The sequence below is a fragment of the Kryptolebias marmoratus genome, linkage group LG12, assembly GCF_001649575.2.
Source record: "Kryptolebias marmoratus isolate JLee-2015 linkage group LG12, ASM164957v2, whole genome shotgun sequence".
Taxonomy (NCBI): Eukaryota; Metazoa; Chordata; class Actinopteri; order Cyprinodontiformes; family Rivulidae; genus Kryptolebias; species Kryptolebias marmoratus.
Window position 1 is genome coordinate 11,524,754 of NC_051441.1, and position 19,195 is coordinate 11,543,948.

The following is a 19,195-nucleotide window of genomic DNA, read 5'->3' on the forward strand; positions in this document are numbered from 1 at the left end:
GCAGAGCCTCGCTTGAGAAATGCCCGGAATAGCCCTTTAACAGAAACCACCAAGATGACGGCTGCCGGCTGCACGAGTCAGTCCCCAGTTTAAACTCTGCAAAGGGTCGCTGTTAAACACATCTCCCACCTCCGTGCCTCGGCATCAGGCTGCTGCTGAGAGGAGGAGGAGGAGGAGGAGTCGCTCGGTTGACTGATGGCCTCTCGCGCCTTAATCCGGATTAAAGGGTCGCCCTCTCTGCAGCCAGGTATAAATAAACCGAACCGAGCCGCGCAGCGCCCGTGGTGCGTTCAGGGTCGCGCCGAGCCGCGGATCTCCTGCTCCTCGGTAACTTCTGCCGCTTCAGTCAGTCCGCGCGGTGTGCTCGCTCCGCGCCGGAGGTAAAGTTGGGTGAATATCTGCAGCACGCAGCGCTCTGCAGCAGTCCCACTGAACGCTGCGGCTCCAAAGCAGCTCCGAGCAGCTCCGAGCAGCTGTTTTCTGCACAAAACAGCTGCTGCCTCCTCATCCCGCCTCTGCTGCTCACACAACAAACATGCCAGGTGCTGGTGAGTATTTTCTTGATTTAATTACTGCAGCAAACACCATGGTTAAAACGTCTCATTGGGTTAGAAAAAAAAATGGCTGACTTAAAAAAAAACAAAAACACATCAGACACTTTATTTTGGGTTCAGGTGCCACAAGTGCTGAAAAGCAGCCATGAAAGTGTGAAGCTCTGAGGAAATGATCTGCAGGATGAGATTCAGCTTCACTGAACATCCAGATACAGGAGCTGGGAGCCAAATGTGTCAGACACCAGGGTCAGAATGAGCCCTTCACAGCAGGATTAAGCAAAAGCATCATGGAGATTAATTTCCTGCCTGAGTTTTTAATATGTGTTGGTAGATTTTAGTCCTCACTTAATCCCACAGGGCTCTTTATTAAATTATTTTACATTTTCTGATACAATAAAGAAGCACAAGCTAGATCAATTTTTTAAATGTACAAACTTTACAAGGATAAAAGTGGGATTTTCTGCTGGTTTTATTGTTTGCACCTCAGTATTTAAAGGTACTCGTTGCATTATGAGTATGAACATAAACATAAAAAGGTTATCCTGATCGATATCAGATAGTTTGAAGGCGTTTACTCCGGCAGTTTTCCAAATTTATGCATCTGCAGTTCTGAAAGTAGGGTACGCACTCAGTGTAAACAAAGCACTTTTATCTGCATGTTTTGCTCCACAGATCTGAGCATAAATACGTACCAATACATCAGTCGTCTGACTTCTCCATCCTAAACGGTTCTTTCACAGACATCGCCACTGCTGACCTGTTTACAGCCACTTCGGCTGTTTTCGTAGGTAAACAGACACACCTGGTTGTTGGCAGCCGCCCACAAATTGTGCTTATAAGTTTTTAACTCAAGGACTCATTCGGGTTAGATGTGAGAAAAGAATTGTGAAGATTTTGTTTCTACTTTAGGTACGTATTAGAAAGTCAGGAAGACTTTGTAACATGTACCTTTAAAGGTACTTTAACAGATCCAGTGTATTTATCCAGCTCCTGGGGGCCAAATGAATCGATCAAACTGGAAGGAGTCAGCAAACCTGACCCCCTCCGTAACTCACTCTGTCTCTTCAGAAACGAGCCAGATTCAGCTCAGTTTTCACCGAGTTCAGCCTCGTTAGTAAGCCTCCATCAAATCTTCCTCCGATTTAGGCCTGAAACAGAAACCCAGTTGGGTTGCTTCAGCAGGACGTGGGTCAGAACCTGTATCTGCATCCAGCTGTTCCCCCTCAGCCCGTTAAGCTGAGGTCATTTCTGACTGCCCCACTCGTTATCCTCCTTCATAATCTTGCTGTTTGATTTAACTTCTTTTCTTCAAATGTAAAAAAACTCACCGAGGGAGATATTTTCAAAATGACTGAAAATACCTCAAAGGCTTTTAAAAACATTTTTTAAAGAAATATCTGTTTTAATAACTGTTTTCTTTAGTAAAATTTGCACTATTCTTTAGTGTTTTGCAGCTGTAAACAGATCCTGTTTAGATTTATCAGAGGTGGCGAAGAATTCCTGGGCAGTGATCAATTACTAAAGGCTTTTATCAGCAATAACATAAATAACAGCAACATCAACATAATTATAAGGATACAAACAGTAATCATAAATGAATAAACTGATGTTGTGGATGTTGACACTTCTTAATGTTGTCATTACATCCATGTTTAACTAGGTTATTAGCAGTTTTTGTATTTTTAAACAGGCAGTAGATGGGGTTACAAGCGGCTCAGGAGCCTAAAAGTTTGGGAACCCTCAGAGCAGCGGTGACCTTTGACCCCAACTACTGCTGGTAGAATTGTACAAACATTGCTAAAAAGCCGTTCAACAAAGAGCCTCATCAACCGTCTTGCAGTGTTATGAATATTGGTTTTATCTCTCTGTAACGGCTACAGCTAAATATGATACTGGCCTTCATTTTGAAACTCGATTTCCGTAGAGCTTCTCAAAACCTCCCACTCGTTTTTTTTACAAGCAGAAGTCCTGACGCTCTTTGGGAGCCACTGCCTTGGAGCTTCTAATTCCTCTTTTAGTTCCTATAAACAGAAACATCTGCCTCTTTTTTTTCCTATGCAGGAGTCGAACTGTGGAAAAATGAGTTCAGGCTCATTCTGTTTGTGTCCCATTATGGTTTAGAACTTTTCTCCTCGCGTGCTGAAATGGAGCCCGTGCTTCTGAAGGGAAAGCTGCCAGAAATCCCTGCTGACTCGATCCCCGCCGAGGTTCTCCTCCCTCAGTCAGCATGAACTTCTCCCAAATTGACTCCGGAGTAGAAATTGATTAGGGTGATGCAAAAACTGTCTGCAGCAGCCGAACCGTGTAAGCAGAGCAGCACATTTTGCTTAATTAGACTGGATAAAGAGCCCGCAGGGCTGGTGCTATCATAAATACGTCTCCTGATTTGAGACGTGGGGACATTTCGGTGTGTAATGCGCCGAACCAGTGATGCTTTTAAGAAAATCTGCATAAAACGAATAAATAAATCTTGGCAGTGCATCTTAACGTTTCCCAATCAGGCAGAACAAGTGAATGAGAGGATAAATGACTGATAAATGATGATTTCTGGGGAACCCACTGATTCGGCTGCATAACTCGTGTCCCAGCTGACTTCATTTCTTGATATAAAAGCCTCTTTAGTTTGGAGGATTACAGTTAATCCACTTTTGGTCTGGATCATGTAGCGCTGTTGGCTCTCAGTGTATTAGTCTGCCTGCCATGATACATGTCTGTGATTGTGTCTCGTAAACAAGCCGCGCGAGGCTATTTGTAGACCTTCATGTACGCAAAGGTCATGTCTAATTGCTCCGCTTTTATAGCCATTATAGACAAAGGTTGAAAAAATAGAAAAAACATAGCTTTTTTTCCCCTCCCCGGTTACTTTAATGACACAGAGGAGATTTAGCCTTAGCTAAGTCAGACTGAATCTCTTTCCAACATGGCATCTGTAGCATTTTGCTCAGTTTCTGTGAAGGTGAACTAAAAGATCAACATGTTAGAAACAAAGACAGAGCTGAGCTGGAGGGACTGAACACTGCGTCTGTCTGAATGAGTGTGTGGTTCCTTTTTTTACACCACCAGCACTACACATTAGGAAATTAAATCAATGTGTTTTACCTCAGCTGGACAAATAAAGTGTCAACAATTTCAAGATGTAAGTTTGGCTATTAAATGCTTTGAACTCCTGAAGAGGTTTGAAAGATATTTACTTGACACATTCTTATGAGATGACCTCCTTACCTCAGTCCAAATTTATGGTTTTCGAAGCTCTGCTTCTACTGCAGATGGGTATCTTATCCCAGTGCTTTAAATATTTTACAGAGATGCCAATAAAATAAACAGTGGGAGAATATCAATCACTGCAAAGGCCAGTAGGAGTTTTAAATGGCTACTTTTAACTGTTGCCGCCAGCTGGGCTAGCTTGTATGTAAACAGAAAGAATGAGTCAGGATTTGGTTTCTGCTGATATGTTCTTCTTTATAACACTCCTAAAGCTAACAAACGTTTGGTTTTACATCTTTCAGAGTTTGTTTGAAAAGAGAAGAAGGGCCAGCGTGTCACAAACAGCATAATAAACTGTAGGATTGTTGTATCTTATTGTTTTTATAAGTATTTTCATTAACCTATCCTCACTTTGGGAACAGACAGAGCAGGGAGAACACTGTTCTGCAGTTAGAGACCAGGGAGGAGGTGCAGAGGGGATCAGACAGAAGGATAAAGACAAAGTCAGAAAGATTTTTCAGGACAAAGGAAATTGAAGGTTTGTTATGTGATAGTTCAGGCTGCTGTGAAAGCCACGTGTTATTAGAGTTTCTCATTCCTCTCTGCAGGGTCTGATATGATCGACTGCACCATGCCAGAGACGTCAACACAAACGCAGTTAAATTCCCACTGCCTGCACCATGATCCGGACATCAGAGACCTGTAGATCTGTTTGTTCAAACCGCTTCTCACCGTAGCTCCTGATTTATAGTTGCCATGGAGGAGAGCAAGCTCATCTTAAGCCTGGATTGCCATGACGATGGCCCCACTGTAGTCTTTTCTAAAGACAAGCCACAGGCAAGGGAGCACTGGCCTGACTGCAGCCTGGAGATGAGTCTCGACCTGAACCAAGGCCAACGCTCCCAGCCTCTCTTCCTGCATCACTCCCCCTCGTCCCCGGGCTCGTTGTCTGATCTGTCAGCGGCGTCAGCAGACCTGCTCATCACCCCCGGGCTGGTCAAATCCTCCTCCACAGACCTGAAGGCAGCAGGGGAGAGCAGCACCATGAGAAGCAAACCTCTCCTCAGCCTGGTCAAGTCCCTCAGCACGGAGATCTCCCGTCGGGTCGAACCTGAGGTCAATCTCTCCAAGTCGGACTCAAAGCTGCATTTACAGCCCTGCAAGCAGGTTACACACCCAAGGATCCCAGAGGACAGGCATGGAGGCGAGGAATCGACTAAGAATGAGGACTGGGCACCGCCTCCGTCCGCAGGCAGCATGTCCCCCACAGAACCGCGAGGCAGCTCGCTGATCGCCGAGCTGGAGGACACGAGGAGGAAGTTTTCAGAGGCCATGCACGATCCACTCAGCATGCTGAGTAAGATCATGGGGGATGAGAGCTCGGGAAGCCCCAAGCAGGGGAGGGGTTCTGCTACGGGAGACTCTCCGTCCTTTCAAGGCAGCGTTGAAAAAGACGACGGCGGCGAGGATTCGGACCTCAGGTGGAGGAGGAGAACGAACAGCGAGCACAGAGCTGAGGGGGAAACCCCTCTCAAAAAACTCCAAAAGGATTCAGTGGTAAAGTCTTTCACCTCCTCAGAACACCACCCACCGGGCAGGGATAGTCGTTTGGAAATCTGCACCTACGGGGACGTTCTTCAGGTGATGGAGCTCCAGAACGAAGCCAGACGAACTCATCGTCATAGCGCCCGGTCTCGAGTCACCGTGTCAGGTTCATCTCTGCCGCTTTACTGGCTCCTCCCCGTTGGCCTTGTAGCTTACGGGCTCTTTGTGCTGCCCATCCCTCCGTACGTGGCAGGTCTCTCTCTGGGGATTGCATGTGGCTTTATGTTGGGCTTGGTGGTTGTGTTTATCTTCGCCCCCCGGCGTACAGGTACCAGAAGCAAACAGGGGTCCCTGAGGAAGGCGAAGCCCATGAACACGAATCCACTGGATGGGAAGCTCGGAGATACAGAAGTCCTGGAGGTAACTAGAAAAAAACGTAACCTTTTTCTGCAAAAATTCAGTGGGGACGCTGATCGCTGAATGGCTTTGATGAAATTTGTTGAAGAAGCTGAGCTAAAACAAGCAAAGCAGAAGCTGAAACAATCAGAACACAAGTTAAATTGAGCAGAACAGTATCTATTAGCTAAAAGAAACACAACCACAGCAAGATGTTTGAACCACCAGAACAGCAACTAAAAGCTAAAACAAGCAAAACGATAGCAAAAACGAAAATTAGCAGAAGAAGAGCAAAGAGAGTAAAGTTAGCACAACAATAACAAAAGGCTCAAAGCAGCATAACAGTAATTAAAAGCTAAAATTAGCAAAAATTGAAGCTAAAAGCTAACATTACGAAAATTTTATGAAGAATGTTCAATATTTTGAAAAGTTTTAAATAGCAAACAACACATTATTATTCTCCATCCAGCTGAACGTCGTGCTACAGTTAAAATAGCACAAAGTTTGCAGAAGTAGTTTCCAAAACTGTATGTAAGAAACTATAAACAGGAAAACAATATTGTGAATGCTGACTCAGCATTTCAACAATAACTGAGGAAAACCATAAATCTTAAGAGAAAACATTAATTTGATGAGGAGAGGCCAGGCACTACAAGCACTCTCCATCATCAGGTTTCTCATCTGCTGGTAAAAGGGTTTGACACTTTTTGCAGTAATGTTGTTGCTTCTGTTTAAAAACAGGAACTAATGAATAAATGATGGCTCTCATTCTGGCTGCTGCAGAAATTTTTATTTATTTTTTTTGTTCTGGTAAAGCTAAAGCATTTGGGGGGCGGTGACAAATATGACTGGCTGAACACATCCAAAAGTTAACCTAGTTACAGAGTGATATTTAATTCACGCAGGGTCTTTCCAGATTCATTGTTTGGATTATTTGCTGCCTTTTCTTGCTTTTCACATTGAGCTGCTCTTAAATGCTTTCTGTTTTCCTGTGAAGTATTTGGCTACATGGAAATGAGTCTGCAGCAGCAGAGTTTGCATAAAAAGAAGCCATGAGAGAAGCATGGCCTTGTCGGCAGAGCTCAGTAGATCCATTTTGAGGTGATTTCTTAAATGAGACGGATGTATTCTGCTGTGGCTCGTGTTTCACCTCCTGCTGAGCTGCAGCGTTACATTTTGCATAAGAAGATATTAACACCCAGCTATCTGAATCAGGTCAGATTTAACGCCCTTGTCTTTTTTTTTTTTGTTGTTGTTGTCAGGGCTGGATGAATGAGGCACCCACTTATGACCCGGAGACCTTTCCCCCCTCCGTAACACACTCTGTGTACGTGACGCTGGAGGGCAGCCGGCTGAGCCTGGCGTATCCCCGAGCCAACGTCCCCCGGTGGGCGGCTTTCGATGAGGCGCCGCATGAGGCCGTGTTTTTGCATTCCTGCACCTACCAGCTGGCGAACAGTAAGGTCAGTGTGCTGCAGGAGAGACAAATGTGTTAGAGAGCACGGAGAGAAGCTGACCTCTCACCTCACGCTCATCTCTCTGCACACACTCTGTCATCCAACACAGAGGTGAAAGACCTGAACTGAGTGCTGATGTTCAGAATGAAGATGACCGCTTCGCTTCACTGAAGCAGCCTGTAAATTTCATTAAAGTTACAGGATAACACTAAACACATATCAAATCATTCATCTTATTCAGGAAATGGGTGCAACTTAGGTAACTTTGATACTTTTCAAGATATTTCACTTTATTTACAGTTATTTTCCTCATAAAAATACTTTACATGGAAACCTCTTCAGTTCCTTCAAAATATTTGTTCTTTTTTTAACCTGCTTCAGCATGCTTACTCTGTTATTGTCTTCTTATGCTACTTTTAGCTACTGTTTTGCTACTTTTACCTTTAGCTAATATTTTAGTACTTTTAGTTTTTGTCTGTTGTTCTGCTACTTTTAGCTTTAGACCATCCCTTTGACAATTTTAGCTTGATTTTTGCTACTTTTAGCTTTTAGTTAGTCTTTGGTTTTTATTAGCTAGTGTTTTGTCAGTTTTAGCTCTTAACTAACTTTTTGCTGCTTTAAGCTAGCCTTTTGCTACTTTTAGCTTATTGCTATCTTTTTACTACTTTTAGATTCTAGCTAGCGTTTTGCTACTTTTAGCATTTAGCTTGCCTTTGCTACTATTAGCTAGTGTTCTGCTACTTTTAGCTTTTAGCTATCCCTTTGCTATTTGATGTTTTTAGCTAACCTCTTGCTGTGTTAACTCTAATTTAGTATTTTTTAACTTGCAGGATGAAATTAAAAATGGAAAACTTTCCTCTCTGTCTTGCTTTAATGAGTATTTTCCCCCCAGGTGTTTCTGGTTCCGCCTGCTTTAGCTCGGAAGAGGGTGTGGAACAGGAAGTACCCCATCTGCATCACCCTGGCTGAGGGGGAGGAGGGGGAGGAGAGCCAGGCTGAAGGGCAGAAGGAGGGAAAGAAGGCAGAGAAAGCCTCGGTCCTGGACCAGCAGGTTCCTGTCACCCTCCACCTGTTCGGTCGCACTGGAAGGGAGAAGGAGGAATGGTTCCAGCACTTTGTGTCGGCCTCCAAAGCTGAAGCCCAGCGGATCCCGAGTGACGAGGATAACACCGGTACAAAGGAAACAGGCCTGTAGTTTGTATGTAGAAGATCAGGGTTTTTATCCACCTTTAATCGTACCGTCTCTGTCACGCAGAGACGCAGAGCGACGGAGAAGCTGTTAAGGAAAGCACAGAGGAGCTGCCCGAGCTGCCGATTAAAACAAGAACTCTGTTGGACTACAGCACCTACATGACTCAGCTGATGGGCTCAGAAAGGTCTAATCCCACCTCCAGCCTCTGCCACAGTAACAAAGGAAGCCCCTCCACCTGCAAAAAGGTCAGCAAGCAACAATTTTATTTAGCCTCAGCTACAGAATGTCACTTCATCTATTCCCAAACTGATATGAAATTCAGGCTCACAATCACATATCTCCTACAGCACGGCTTTATGAGTAGTTATCACGCTGTTTCTTTTGGTGTAAGCGTGCCATGTTTATGCTTCACACAAGCCTTCAGTAACATTAGTTCGATCAGCTCAGCTTCCAGCGCATCGATTCAGTTTCTTTGTCGTTCGCCACAGATTCCCGCTGAGGACCGAGGTTCCGGGTGTGAGGCTGGAGGTGAGGCAGGCGCAGTGCCTGAGTCAGGCGGAGGCTCTGCAGAAGGTCAGCCCACCTGGGTGAACTCCCTGGTGGGGAGAATCTTCTGGGACTTCCTCCGGGAGAAATACTGGTCAGACCAGGTGGCTCACAAGATCCAGAAGAAACTCGGCAAGATCAAGGTGAGAAGGTCCGAGATGAATTTAATTCAATGGTGAAAAGACATAAACACTGCTGCTCTCATTTGTGTGTGTGTGTGTGTGAGAGTCTGCTGATGATGCATTCCACCTGGCAGCAGGTAGAGAGCAGAAAGTAGCAGCAACTCATTACTCATTCTGTCTTTTGTGACTCGCATCATCCATTTTACCCTTCCTCATGCACACACACACACACACACACACACGTGTATACTCTGCAGTCATCACTCCAAACTCGTTTGTAAGCGGTAATTAGCAAACGACCACACCACGTTTCCTAATGACGCCTCTTCTGGTCCTTTAGTTACCGTACTTCATGAACGAGTTGACTCTGGCTGATCTGGACATGGGCACCTGCCTTCCTCAGGTCTTAAGCACCTCGAAGCCTACCCTGGACCGCAGAGGTACACTGAGATTATATGTTTGTGCCTTAAAATGTCTATTTGTATGTATGCTGACCCTATGTTTGCAACAATGGTAAAGGTAGGAGAGGCTATGTGTTTATAATAGTTTGTGTTTTTTTTTTACAGGAAAGATAACACAGTTAGTTTCAAATAGCAAAAACAGTAACACTGTTCTAAAATCTAAGACCAGAATACACAAAAAAATAAAGCACTTACAAAATAAAATCCAATATGTTCATAATTGTTTTACAAAACTTGATAGTCCATCACTTTTATAGCTGTCTCACAAACAGAAACCACTCAGCAGTTTGTTCAGACCATAATCTTATTTGTTTCGTAACAGAAATGGTCATCCCCGCCTTAACAGCTTTCTGTCACTGAAGTGATTAGCAGTCTAATTAAATAGCTTTAACGTCAATACGCCAAATTAAACTGTTACTGATCTAATGTCTCTTCAGCCACAACACTGTGCCGGCTTACAACAAGTTGAGATTTTTGGCTCAACTGTTTGTCATCTTTCCACAGGACCCTACATCAAAAGATCTGAAGTATCCCATTAAATCTGTCTCTTGGTTTATCTCAAAGGCCTGTGGCTGGAGCTGGAGCTGGTGTACACGGGCTGCATTCAGATGACCCTGGAGACTAAGATGAACCTTTACAAGCTGGGGAAAGAGGGAGAGGGTGAAACTCCCAGCCTTCCCCAAACCCTGCAAGTAGGGTGAGGCCTGTTTCACTTCGTCGGCGGACAAAGATGTGGCAAACGTGCTCGCGTTTGGGAATAAATGGGTTCAGAACACAATGTTTCTAGTGACATGTGCAACGTGTGTGCTTTCCAGCTCCAAGCCGAGGCTGTGTATATTAGCGGATAGCGACGAAGAGTCCTCCAGTGCCGGATCCTCCGACGAAGAGGAAGTCCCTTCATCTGAGCTGCCGTCGTCTCTGGGAGAGAAGAACGCTCTAGCAGCGGCTGATGGGTAAATTAAGAACTTCACTTGCGTTCGTATTATGGAGATAAGTAAATGACATTCTACGCTGAACTGGGAGCTACACCCTGACGGTGGAGTGACCTGGGTTGTCTTCACCCTCCACAGGCACGCAGGTGGAAGCACAGGCAGGAAAATCCTGAGGTTTGTGGACAAGATCGCAAAATCCAAGTACTTCCAGAAGGCCACAGAAAATGATTACATCAAGAAGAAGATAGCTGAGGTGTCCAACATGCCCCTGATGCTCAGCGTTGAGGTCCTGGAGCTTTCTGGAACCCTGGCCATCAACATCCCTCCTCCCCCCACCGACAGGATCTGGTATTTACCTTTCCTTTGTTTCTTGCCCCGTTTCTATTTAAACTACCAAGATTTTATTTATTTATTTTTTTGCTGCAAGCTATGTGTTCTGTTTTGCGCTCCTCACCAACAGGTACAGTTTCCGAGTCCCTCCCAGGTTAGACCTTCATGTGCGGCCCATGCTCGGAGACCGGGAGGTCACCTTCACCCACGTGACCGAGTGGATCGAGAAGAAACTGCAGTGCGAGTTCCAGGTGGGTCCGTCCGTTTGCCCAAGTAGAACAGGGAACGAGTCACCCATCTCTGCGCTGGCCATCACGTTCATCTGGTTTTCTTTGTGCTGCTCAACAGAAAGTGTTTGTCATGCCCAACATGGACGATCTGTATTTGCCTCTGATGACGCCTGGCCACGACAACCCGCCTGCCTCCCAGCATTCCTCGGTGCACTCCTCATCCCAGCAGTCGTCCATGGAGTCTCAGGAGTACCTGTCGGAGTAGTCTCACCCCAAGGCCATGGACGTTAAGTAGCTGTTGTGCAGCTGATGTGATGAACTTGGAGACTGTTCTGCGGCTTGGTGGTTATCCTGTTAACGGTAACCAGTGCAGGGCTGATGCCTCCTGAGGTCACACTGAGATCAAGACTGTGGAGAACGTAAACAGCGCCCTCTGCTGGGACGTGTATTACTGACGACAGAGCTGATGGTTTGGATTCAATCCTGAAAAACAAAATGTATTACCTGCACAAAACAAGGTGCTACTGATATGTGTTGGAGCGACATCTTTATTCATCCATCTTCTATTCGTTTGTGCAGCATTGTGACGCTGAGCAAAATCAGAAACCCCGACAAGCACTTATTTCTGTTTAAACAAGTGACCATGCTGCATGACATTTGTTGGATTTCTCTGTGGAAAATAAAACTTATTAAAAAAAAGTTTTATTTATTGAATTAAAATTCAAAACAAAGGTAGATATTTCAGTTACGATGCTAACATTTAGCGACACCACTTTTTTCATTACGTGGACGAACTTGACTCAATGGAAAGTCAGATTTGTTTTTATCTGCCAAGAATATAATCCAACAAACTCTTCATGATCAGATTTAGACGAGGAGTTAATGAACGTGAGCTCAATGGGCCCCTTGGCTCTGCAACAGCAAAAAACTACGGGAACAAACATTATTTAATATAATAACAATATTTAAATTATTTGGACTTCACCTGGTATGTACATTAGATGTTTGAAATCATGCTGGGTAACATATTTACAATGCCAATTGTTTGTAAGATTTAATGCTTGACTCAAAACACTTTTGGGAGGCTTTTCAGTACTGGATTTTACTTAACCAAATTATTTCACTTTTGACATATGAATAACCATTAAATTAAAAAATGAAAGTAGAATTTGGGAACAACCTTTTCATTTTTAGGCTACTTTTTTATTATAATAAAAAAACACCCAACTTGTGAACATATTAACAGCTTGTGATGTGAGCCAAATTTTAACTTATTTTGCTATAATCTTTCTAGATCTCACCTCCTGCATACTTTTCGACTAGAAGTGAGTTATTTTATTTTGTGAAGTGCATTTCGTTTGTAACATGGATTGTTTTTAAATTTAAAAAAAAATGCAGCTGTTCAGCACTACCTAAAGCATTTAAACGGAACAACAGCTCAATCTGTCACCTTTACCCTTCGACCCTCATGTTTACAATATGTTGTGCTCACAAAACTCTTGTTTCATTTATTACTAAATATTTTCTACACGTGACAACAATTTAAAATAAATTAAACAGCACTGTTTTAAAAAGGTTTTGAACGTTTTAATTTGCTGACCTCTAGTTCGCCATTGTGTTGGGTTCTGCTGCGCATGCGTCCTCTAAAATCGAGCCCTACTGCGCATGCGCCGCCTGGAAAAGGAGCTCTCGAGGTCGAATCTGAGGAAGTATTTATTTTAGGAGATAAAAACAAAGCAAACATGCCTAGAGACTTCGACAAAGATGCATATCCAGAGCCTCCGCGGCAGACTCCTGTCGTAAAGAAACAAACTGCACTGCCAAACCCGACTACGATTATCACTCAGGTGTATTACTACACCGTGGACTTGCCTGTCACCAAATTTAGAGGTAACAGAAGCTAACCATGCTAACGGGATAGCTCTGAAACACAGTTGCTTGCATTGCTTTAATTTGTTTTATTTCATAGTCACTGTAAGCATTGTGGTGTTGCATTGTCGTGCTAGACGGCCCAGACGCTGTGCTAATGAGTGTTTATCCGCGTTTCAAAGCGTGTCTCGTTGTTTTGTCCAGACACTATTGACAGCCTTCGGTCGAAAAACAAGCAGGTCTACTACCACCAGAGGTTCCGTCGAGTTCCTGACCTGACGGAGTGCGAGGAGGGAGATTTCCCCTGCTACTATGAGGCAGAGATGCAGTGGAAGAGAGATTAGTGAGTGAAGATCAGCCCTAACCTTTGATTGTGTGTGTTAACACTTAAAATGATCGTTCATTGTACATTATTAGAATTATCTTCTGAGACTCCTGTACATGTACACTCAGATGGATGTTTGCAGAGCTGAGAGATCCAGTTCATCCTGTCTAGAAGAGATCCTGAACCGATTGGACAGAGATTAAATAAGCATACACTTGGATATAAATGCAAAATCCAAATGTGCCATATATTTTTCTTGAATACGATCAAAAAGTTGCAGCAATCATCTGCAAACCATAGATCTGATTAAGCATTTAAACCTAATTCTGTATGCTTTTGATGGCACAGCGGCCCAAAGTGTCCAAAATGGTGCTGAAATGACCCAAACTTTAAATAATAACATCTCATCAGGCACTCCAGTCTTGCCTCACACTGACTCTGGTATTTTCACCTATTTTTTGGCGATTTAAATAAGTTGAATTCAGAGAAAATCTTCGGTTTGAGGGTGTGACAGAGACGCCTTTCAGGCGAAAGTGAATCTGTGTCAGAAGTCAGCGGATCAGTGGGTTGCTCTCTTCACTTCACAGTAAGGTGGCTCGGGAGATCGTGAAGGTGATGCAGGAGCGCGTGGGGGCTTGTTACCAGAGAGAGGGGAAAAGCCATGTACAGAACTGCGCCAAGGAGATGCAGCAGTTCGACGAGGTGGCCAAGAACTTCGAAGTGTGCTGTAAGTCCTGTGCTGCTTGGACACGTCTAAATCTGGCTTTTATTCTTGTCCAATCTACTGTTGTTTTCTCTTTATTTACACTGATGACTAAATGTAGCAGTGTTAGGAGTTATGTTACTCAGGATGGATGGAAAAGTTGTTTAAATTGACATTTTATTAAACCTTTTTTCTGCCTCTTTCCAGACGCAGACCTGGGGGCGCATGCTAGTGCGAGAAAATGTCTGATGAAGCAGAAAGAACGAATGATGGCTGCCCAGGCCCAGAGTTCTTAAAATCAGTTCTCCCTTTGTCCCAATGTACTAATGCAAAATAAAGTTTGTGATTAACCCCCTTTTTTTTTTATCAGTGTACGTTTACTCTTTCAAGTTTCTGGGAATAGTTTACATGCAGGTGTTCTAGAGGTATACAACATTTCTTTAAATAAATCTTACCTTCACATTTATATTTGATACAAACCACCTGAATTAGGTTTATTTTAACTTTTAGGTCAACTAAGAACTGACTGAATCTAAGACTTAGTTAAAATTTAAATCTCTCATGTTATTACACATTGATGTGATTTACCACAAATGTTAGGGTAAACCTTTCCCAATTCTAGAGACATTACAAGAAAACACGTCGGGTGGTGTTTCAGAACGTTTATTCAACAATTCTTTGTACAAAATGTTCAGGAGGCAGCGGCCTGCACAGCCTGGCCCCTCTGCACTGACACCCTGGTGTGAGTCTTGGCCAGGTGGTCGGTGAACTCCTGAAAGAAGAACGAGAATGTCGGATTAAAAACAAAAACTAAGCGTTCACTTTGACGAGTACGGAAAACAAAGCCACTGTACTCACCTGGTATGGAGACTTGGTGAAGATGGTCTCCTTCCACAGATCAGGGGTCAGGTAGCTGTAGGTCTTGGAGATCGCGTCGAAGGTGGCTTTAGCTGAGGAGGAAACAACAGTGAGCAGACGCATAACACGGAATGGGTCACAGAGATGGTGTAGATGTAAAAATAAATGTTGAATAGTGAAAATGGGAACAGAGAAGACCACTGATGCGCCTTCCTGCCGTGCAACATTCGTTACTCTTCTCTCCTGATGACGACAACTGCACCACTGACGAGGTGAAGCTGAGCAGAGCGAGGAGAAACCCGGAGACGCAACACAAACAACCGAGCAGAACCTCACCGAAGTTGCCGAGCGTGGCGGTGCAGCCTCTGGCGGAGGTGTAGCAGTCGTCGATACCAGCCATCATGAGCAGCTTCTTGGGCACAGGGGCGGACACGATCCCGGTACCACGGGGGGCTGGGATCAGACGCACCAGGACAGAACCGCAGCGGCCGGTCACCTTGCAGGGCACGGTGTGGGGTTTACCGATCTTGTTACCCCAGTAACCCCTCCTGACGGGGACGATGGACAGCTTGGCGAGGATGATGGCTCCACGGATGGCCGTGGCTACCTCCTTGGAGCACTTCACCCCCAGACCTACGTGGCCGTTGTAGTCCCCGATGGCAACAAAGGCCTGCAAACAAAGACAGATGCAGCTTCAGAGAGAAGCCGTGCTACGAAACCATTTACAGAACCCGATCAGAGTTGATGCTCACCTTGAACCTTGTGCGCTGACCAGCCCTGGTCTGCTTCTGGACGGGCATGATCTTCAACACCTCGTCTTTCAGACCAGAACCCAGGAAGAAGTCAATGATCTCAGACTCCTACAAAAAGCATCAGAACTTCAACTTACAAGTTTAAGCTTTTAACTTTCTCTACCAACCCTCAATTATTTCCTGCAGAAATGTAATCATCTTAATTTTGCGACCTGGTTAGTGTTAGAACATCTTTGAGACATTGTTGACTCCATCACTGTTCATGCAGCTTACCTTGATAGGCAGGGAGTACAGGTAGATCTCCTCCAGGGACTTGATCTTCATGTCCTTCACAAGGCGGCCCAGCTTAGTGACTGGCACCCACTTAAACAAAACAACATCTTTGTTAAGTATCCCCAAACCGATAAAAGTCAAATATAACAAGGTATGGAGGTCAAACAACACCTTCAAAGTAAAAATAACCCACCTCCTTGTCCTCGGACTTGCCGCCCCGAGCACCGCGGCCCCTTCCACGGCCTCTGCCGCGTCCACGGCCCCGACCGCGGCCACCTGCGCCAAAACCTCCGCGAAAACCTCCTCTACCACCGGCGTCTTCCGCCATTTGCTGTTATGGGTCAAACAAAATCAAACATTAGGTCAGTGACTAATATATAGGACTTACACATTGATTCCATTCACACAAAACAGCGTTGCCACATTAGCGGCTGACATTTTCTCTATAAATACAAATGAACTGTTATAATCTGCTGGCAAATATGAGCAAGGCTACGACAGAGAACCTTATTATGTTCGTTTAGATGATAAACTAAAGTGTTTAGCTTAACGATGTTAGAGATGAATAAAGATTTAAATCGGAATGAAAACAGGAGCACAGCACTTACGTGATCGTTTAAAACAGGAAGAAGACCCGGAAGAGGTTTCCCGAAGTTTTGTTAAACTCTGTTCTCGCGAGATTTCAGTCAAGAAAACGTGCTCACTGTTGCCTCCTATCGACAGCTTTTTGAAAACAATTTACAGTAATTTTGATTTATTTGGGGTAAATATTAAGTATGAAACACGACTTGTGTCATCATAATCATTATTATTATTATTGTTGTTATTTTTATTATTATTAGTAGTAGTAGTATTGAAACGATTTAGTCTGGTTAAAACTTGTGACAACTGCAAAAGGAACCATTCTATTTGAAAGACATGCTCTTTAAAAATAAAAATTTTAAGTATATTTTAGTGTATTATTTAATAACTTCTGTCACTTGTGAATGAGTTTACTGCCCACCCCTCTTTCAAATCAAAGCAAAGCACGTAAGGTTAAATATTTTATTTACAAGATAAATAAATCTTCAGTACACCTGTGCTAAAGAGTCACTTATTTTAAGCCAGTCCCCACACAAATCTTCAGAAAATAAACACAAGCAAAAACACAAGCGTAGCCAATAAGCAGCAGCATTGTTCTTCTTTAATTGTTGCTGCTGCTACTTGGAGTCCCACCAGAGCTGCCGCTGCTTTCTCCAAGGTCCTCCTCCTCCACCACCTCATGTAAATCATCCATCACCTCCAGGCTCTCACAGATGAGCCTAATCTGCCTCTTCATGTGGGCCATGGTGCTTTGCATCCTTCTCATCTTCCTCTGTAAGGCAATGGCAATGGTCCTGTGGTTCCTTTCCCTGCTCTCATACTCCTGCCTCAGCTGCTTGTAGCAGTTGTGCTGAGCCTGGGTGTGTTGGGTGAGTATGGTCCCGCAGCCCATGTGGCAGGGCTGGCGCCAGTGCTCACAGTGGCGTGCATGGGTGTCCAGGTCCCTGCGGAGAAGCTGCGCCCGGCAGCCCTGGTACGGGCAAGGGATGAGCTCGTACAGGCAGCTCATGCTGTGGCAGTACTGCTCTGAGAGGGGGAAGGTCTCTGCACAGCCACGGATCTCATTTTTACACTGCGAGAAACACAGACAAGTCAGACTAAATAAGTAATCATAATCAAAAGGAATGATATTATTCGATTACCTAAATCAGTGGAACAAGATAAACACTTTTCAATTTTTTTTAGTTGATTTATCCTATTTCATGTCAACTAAATGCAAAGAATGAAACTGTAAATTAAACACCTTGAAGTTTTAACTGTTGACTTTTGCCCATTTTTAGTTATTGACCAGTGTTTCAAAGTTTAAAGATTAAAAATAAAAGTGAAAAGTAGTCATTGAAAATAACCATTACAGCCTCACCTTTAAAGAGCCAATATAAAATATGAGAATTTACAAACATGCCAGAAATATACAAGCTGACAATGAACACAAAGCAAGGAGCAGTTTCAAGCCAGTCATTCTGTTTAGGTGTAATAAAAAAAAATGTGTTTCCTACCTTGATCTTCATGCGCCCAATAGATTTACTCAGTTTGAACATGACAAAGATCAAGTTTGGGTTAACGGGCTTCCTGCAGCAGGGGCAGGTCTCCTGTCTGCACAGAATTAACACTAATCAGTCCTTATTTCTTCACTTCAGAGACACATTATATTTATTTTTTTCAACAGCTGTTTGACATTTGATCCTGTTACATTGATCAGACGAACTCAAGACCTTTTTAGCCACTGTAAGATGCATTTCTTGCAGAAGATGTGGTGGCATGCACTTCTCACTGGACACTTGAGGACCCCTTGACAAATGGTGCAGATCAGATCATAGTCTGGTGGGTCCACGAACAGCTCCACATCATAGCCCCCACTCTGCGTCGACACGTCTGGGTCTGCCTAAATATAAAGCCAGTGTTATTCTGGGACACCATTGTCTTAAATCAGATTAAATTAGAGAGAGAGAGAGACTACAGAGCAGAGTGGTGGTAAATGAAGAGGGCAGACTGTTACGCTTCATATATCCAGATGTGAATGTTCTCACAGCCGTCATCCCTGCTGCCTACAACTATTTTCAGCATAAAAGGGGACAGACAACAAAACAGAATTGTTCTGGAAAGTCACATGACTGATCACATGATTACAAAAAATAAATACTATGCAAAATTGCCTTTTTAAGCTTTCTTTCTTTTTCCTAAAATAAACACAGAATGCTTGCAAGTGTTTGAAATCATCCTCGAGTTGACTTTTTATCCATTCAAATGAGTAGCCCAATAAAAATAAACTACTCATAAATAGATACTTCAGAGCAAAAGATAATCAATTAATAATTTATTTAAAAATATTAATAAATGTCTTAAATGGTATATTTGTAGATTAAATAAATGAAAAGAGCTGTCCTCTCACCATGATAATCCTCTTCCCTCAGCCTGTTTCCATCCCCGCCGCTGCTTTACTCCATATCGATCGCCTCACATGTCACACACTGAACACACACCCTCGTTATCAATACAGCACACATTCACACACGCACACACATGAATATTCCTGACAAAACGTGAAGGAAGGTGCGCGCGGACAAATGAAAACAGTAAACTTCCCTTCCCTGCTATTCTAGCACCAAACTCAGGCTTCGGGCTCTAAAACATGAATAGCTCGCGCTGTTTCTATTGTTCTCATCGAGATAAAACAGTCTAAATTGGAATAATTTAACCCACTGCATTAATTCATTTTACTTTATTCGATTTGCCTTTTATTTCCCAGACGTTACAACGCTTTAAACTTTCAGATAACGATAGGTGTGTTTTATCGATTTTTATGTATTTACGTCTGAACATCTGACCAATCACAGCTCCGTGCGCTTTGATTACGTACAACAGCT

The 19,195-nt window shown here is 43.7% G+C and overlaps 4 protein-coding genes across 4 annotated transcripts; 2 read left to right on the forward strand and 2 right to left on the reverse strand.

Moving 5' to 3' along the window:
• Positions 1-91: 91 nt before the first annotated feature.
• LOC108239199 (testis-expressed protein 2-like) lies at positions 92-13,089 on the forward strand. Its single transcript, XM_017421777.2, has 13 exons — positions 92-548; positions 4,367-5,723; positions 6,962-7,162; positions 8,049-8,328; positions 8,412-8,593; positions 8,837-9,037; positions 9,357-9,456; positions 10,042-10,174; positions 10,293-10,430; positions 10,548-10,757; positions 10,870-10,990; positions 11,088-12,859; positions 13,043-13,089. The coding sequence occupies exons 2-12, from the start codon at positions 4,515-4,517 to the stop codon at positions 11,232-11,234; spliced, it is 2,922 nt and encodes a 973-aa protein (XP_017277266.1). The 5' UTR covers positions 92-548; positions 4,367-4,514; the 3' UTR covers positions 11,235-12,859; positions 13,043-13,089.
• Positions 12,712-14,162, forward strand: ndufb10 (NADH:ubiquinone oxidoreductase subunit B10). The gene is made up of 4 exons (XM_017421879.3): positions 12,712-12,859; positions 13,043-13,181; positions 13,751-13,890; positions 14,074-14,162. Exons 1-4 carry the CDS (start codon positions 12,712-12,714, stop codon positions 14,160-14,162), a joined length of 516 nt encoding a protein of 171 aa, XP_017277368.1.
• Positions 14,163-14,513: 351 nt separating this feature from the next.
• rps2 (ribosomal protein S2) lies at positions 14,514-16,443 on the reverse strand. The gene is made up of 7 exons (XM_017421763.3): positions 16,358-16,443; positions 15,943-16,080; positions 15,750-15,839; positions 15,477-15,584; positions 15,061-15,394; positions 14,725-14,816; positions 14,514-14,638 (listed from the first exon to the last, which is right to left on the reverse strand). Exons 2-7 carry the CDS (start codon positions 16,075-16,077, stop codon positions 14,558-14,560), a joined length of 840 nt encoding a protein of 279 aa, XP_017277252.1. The 5' UTR covers positions 16,078-16,080; positions 16,358-16,443; the 3' UTR covers positions 14,514-14,557.
• Positions 16,444-16,779: 336 nt separating this feature from the next.
• rnf151 (ring finger protein 151) lies at positions 16,780-19,103 on the reverse strand. Its single transcript, XM_017421910.3, has 4 exons — positions 18,721-19,103; positions 18,044-18,213; positions 17,828-17,924; positions 16,780-17,403 (listed from the first exon to the last, which is right to left on the reverse strand). The coding sequence occupies exons 1-4, from the start codon at positions 18,721-18,723 to the stop codon at positions 16,933-16,935; spliced, it is 741 nt and encodes a 246-aa protein (XP_017277399.1). The 5' UTR covers positions 18,724-19,103; the 3' UTR covers positions 16,780-16,932.
• Between the last annotated feature and the right edge of the window lie 92 nt (positions 19,104-19,195).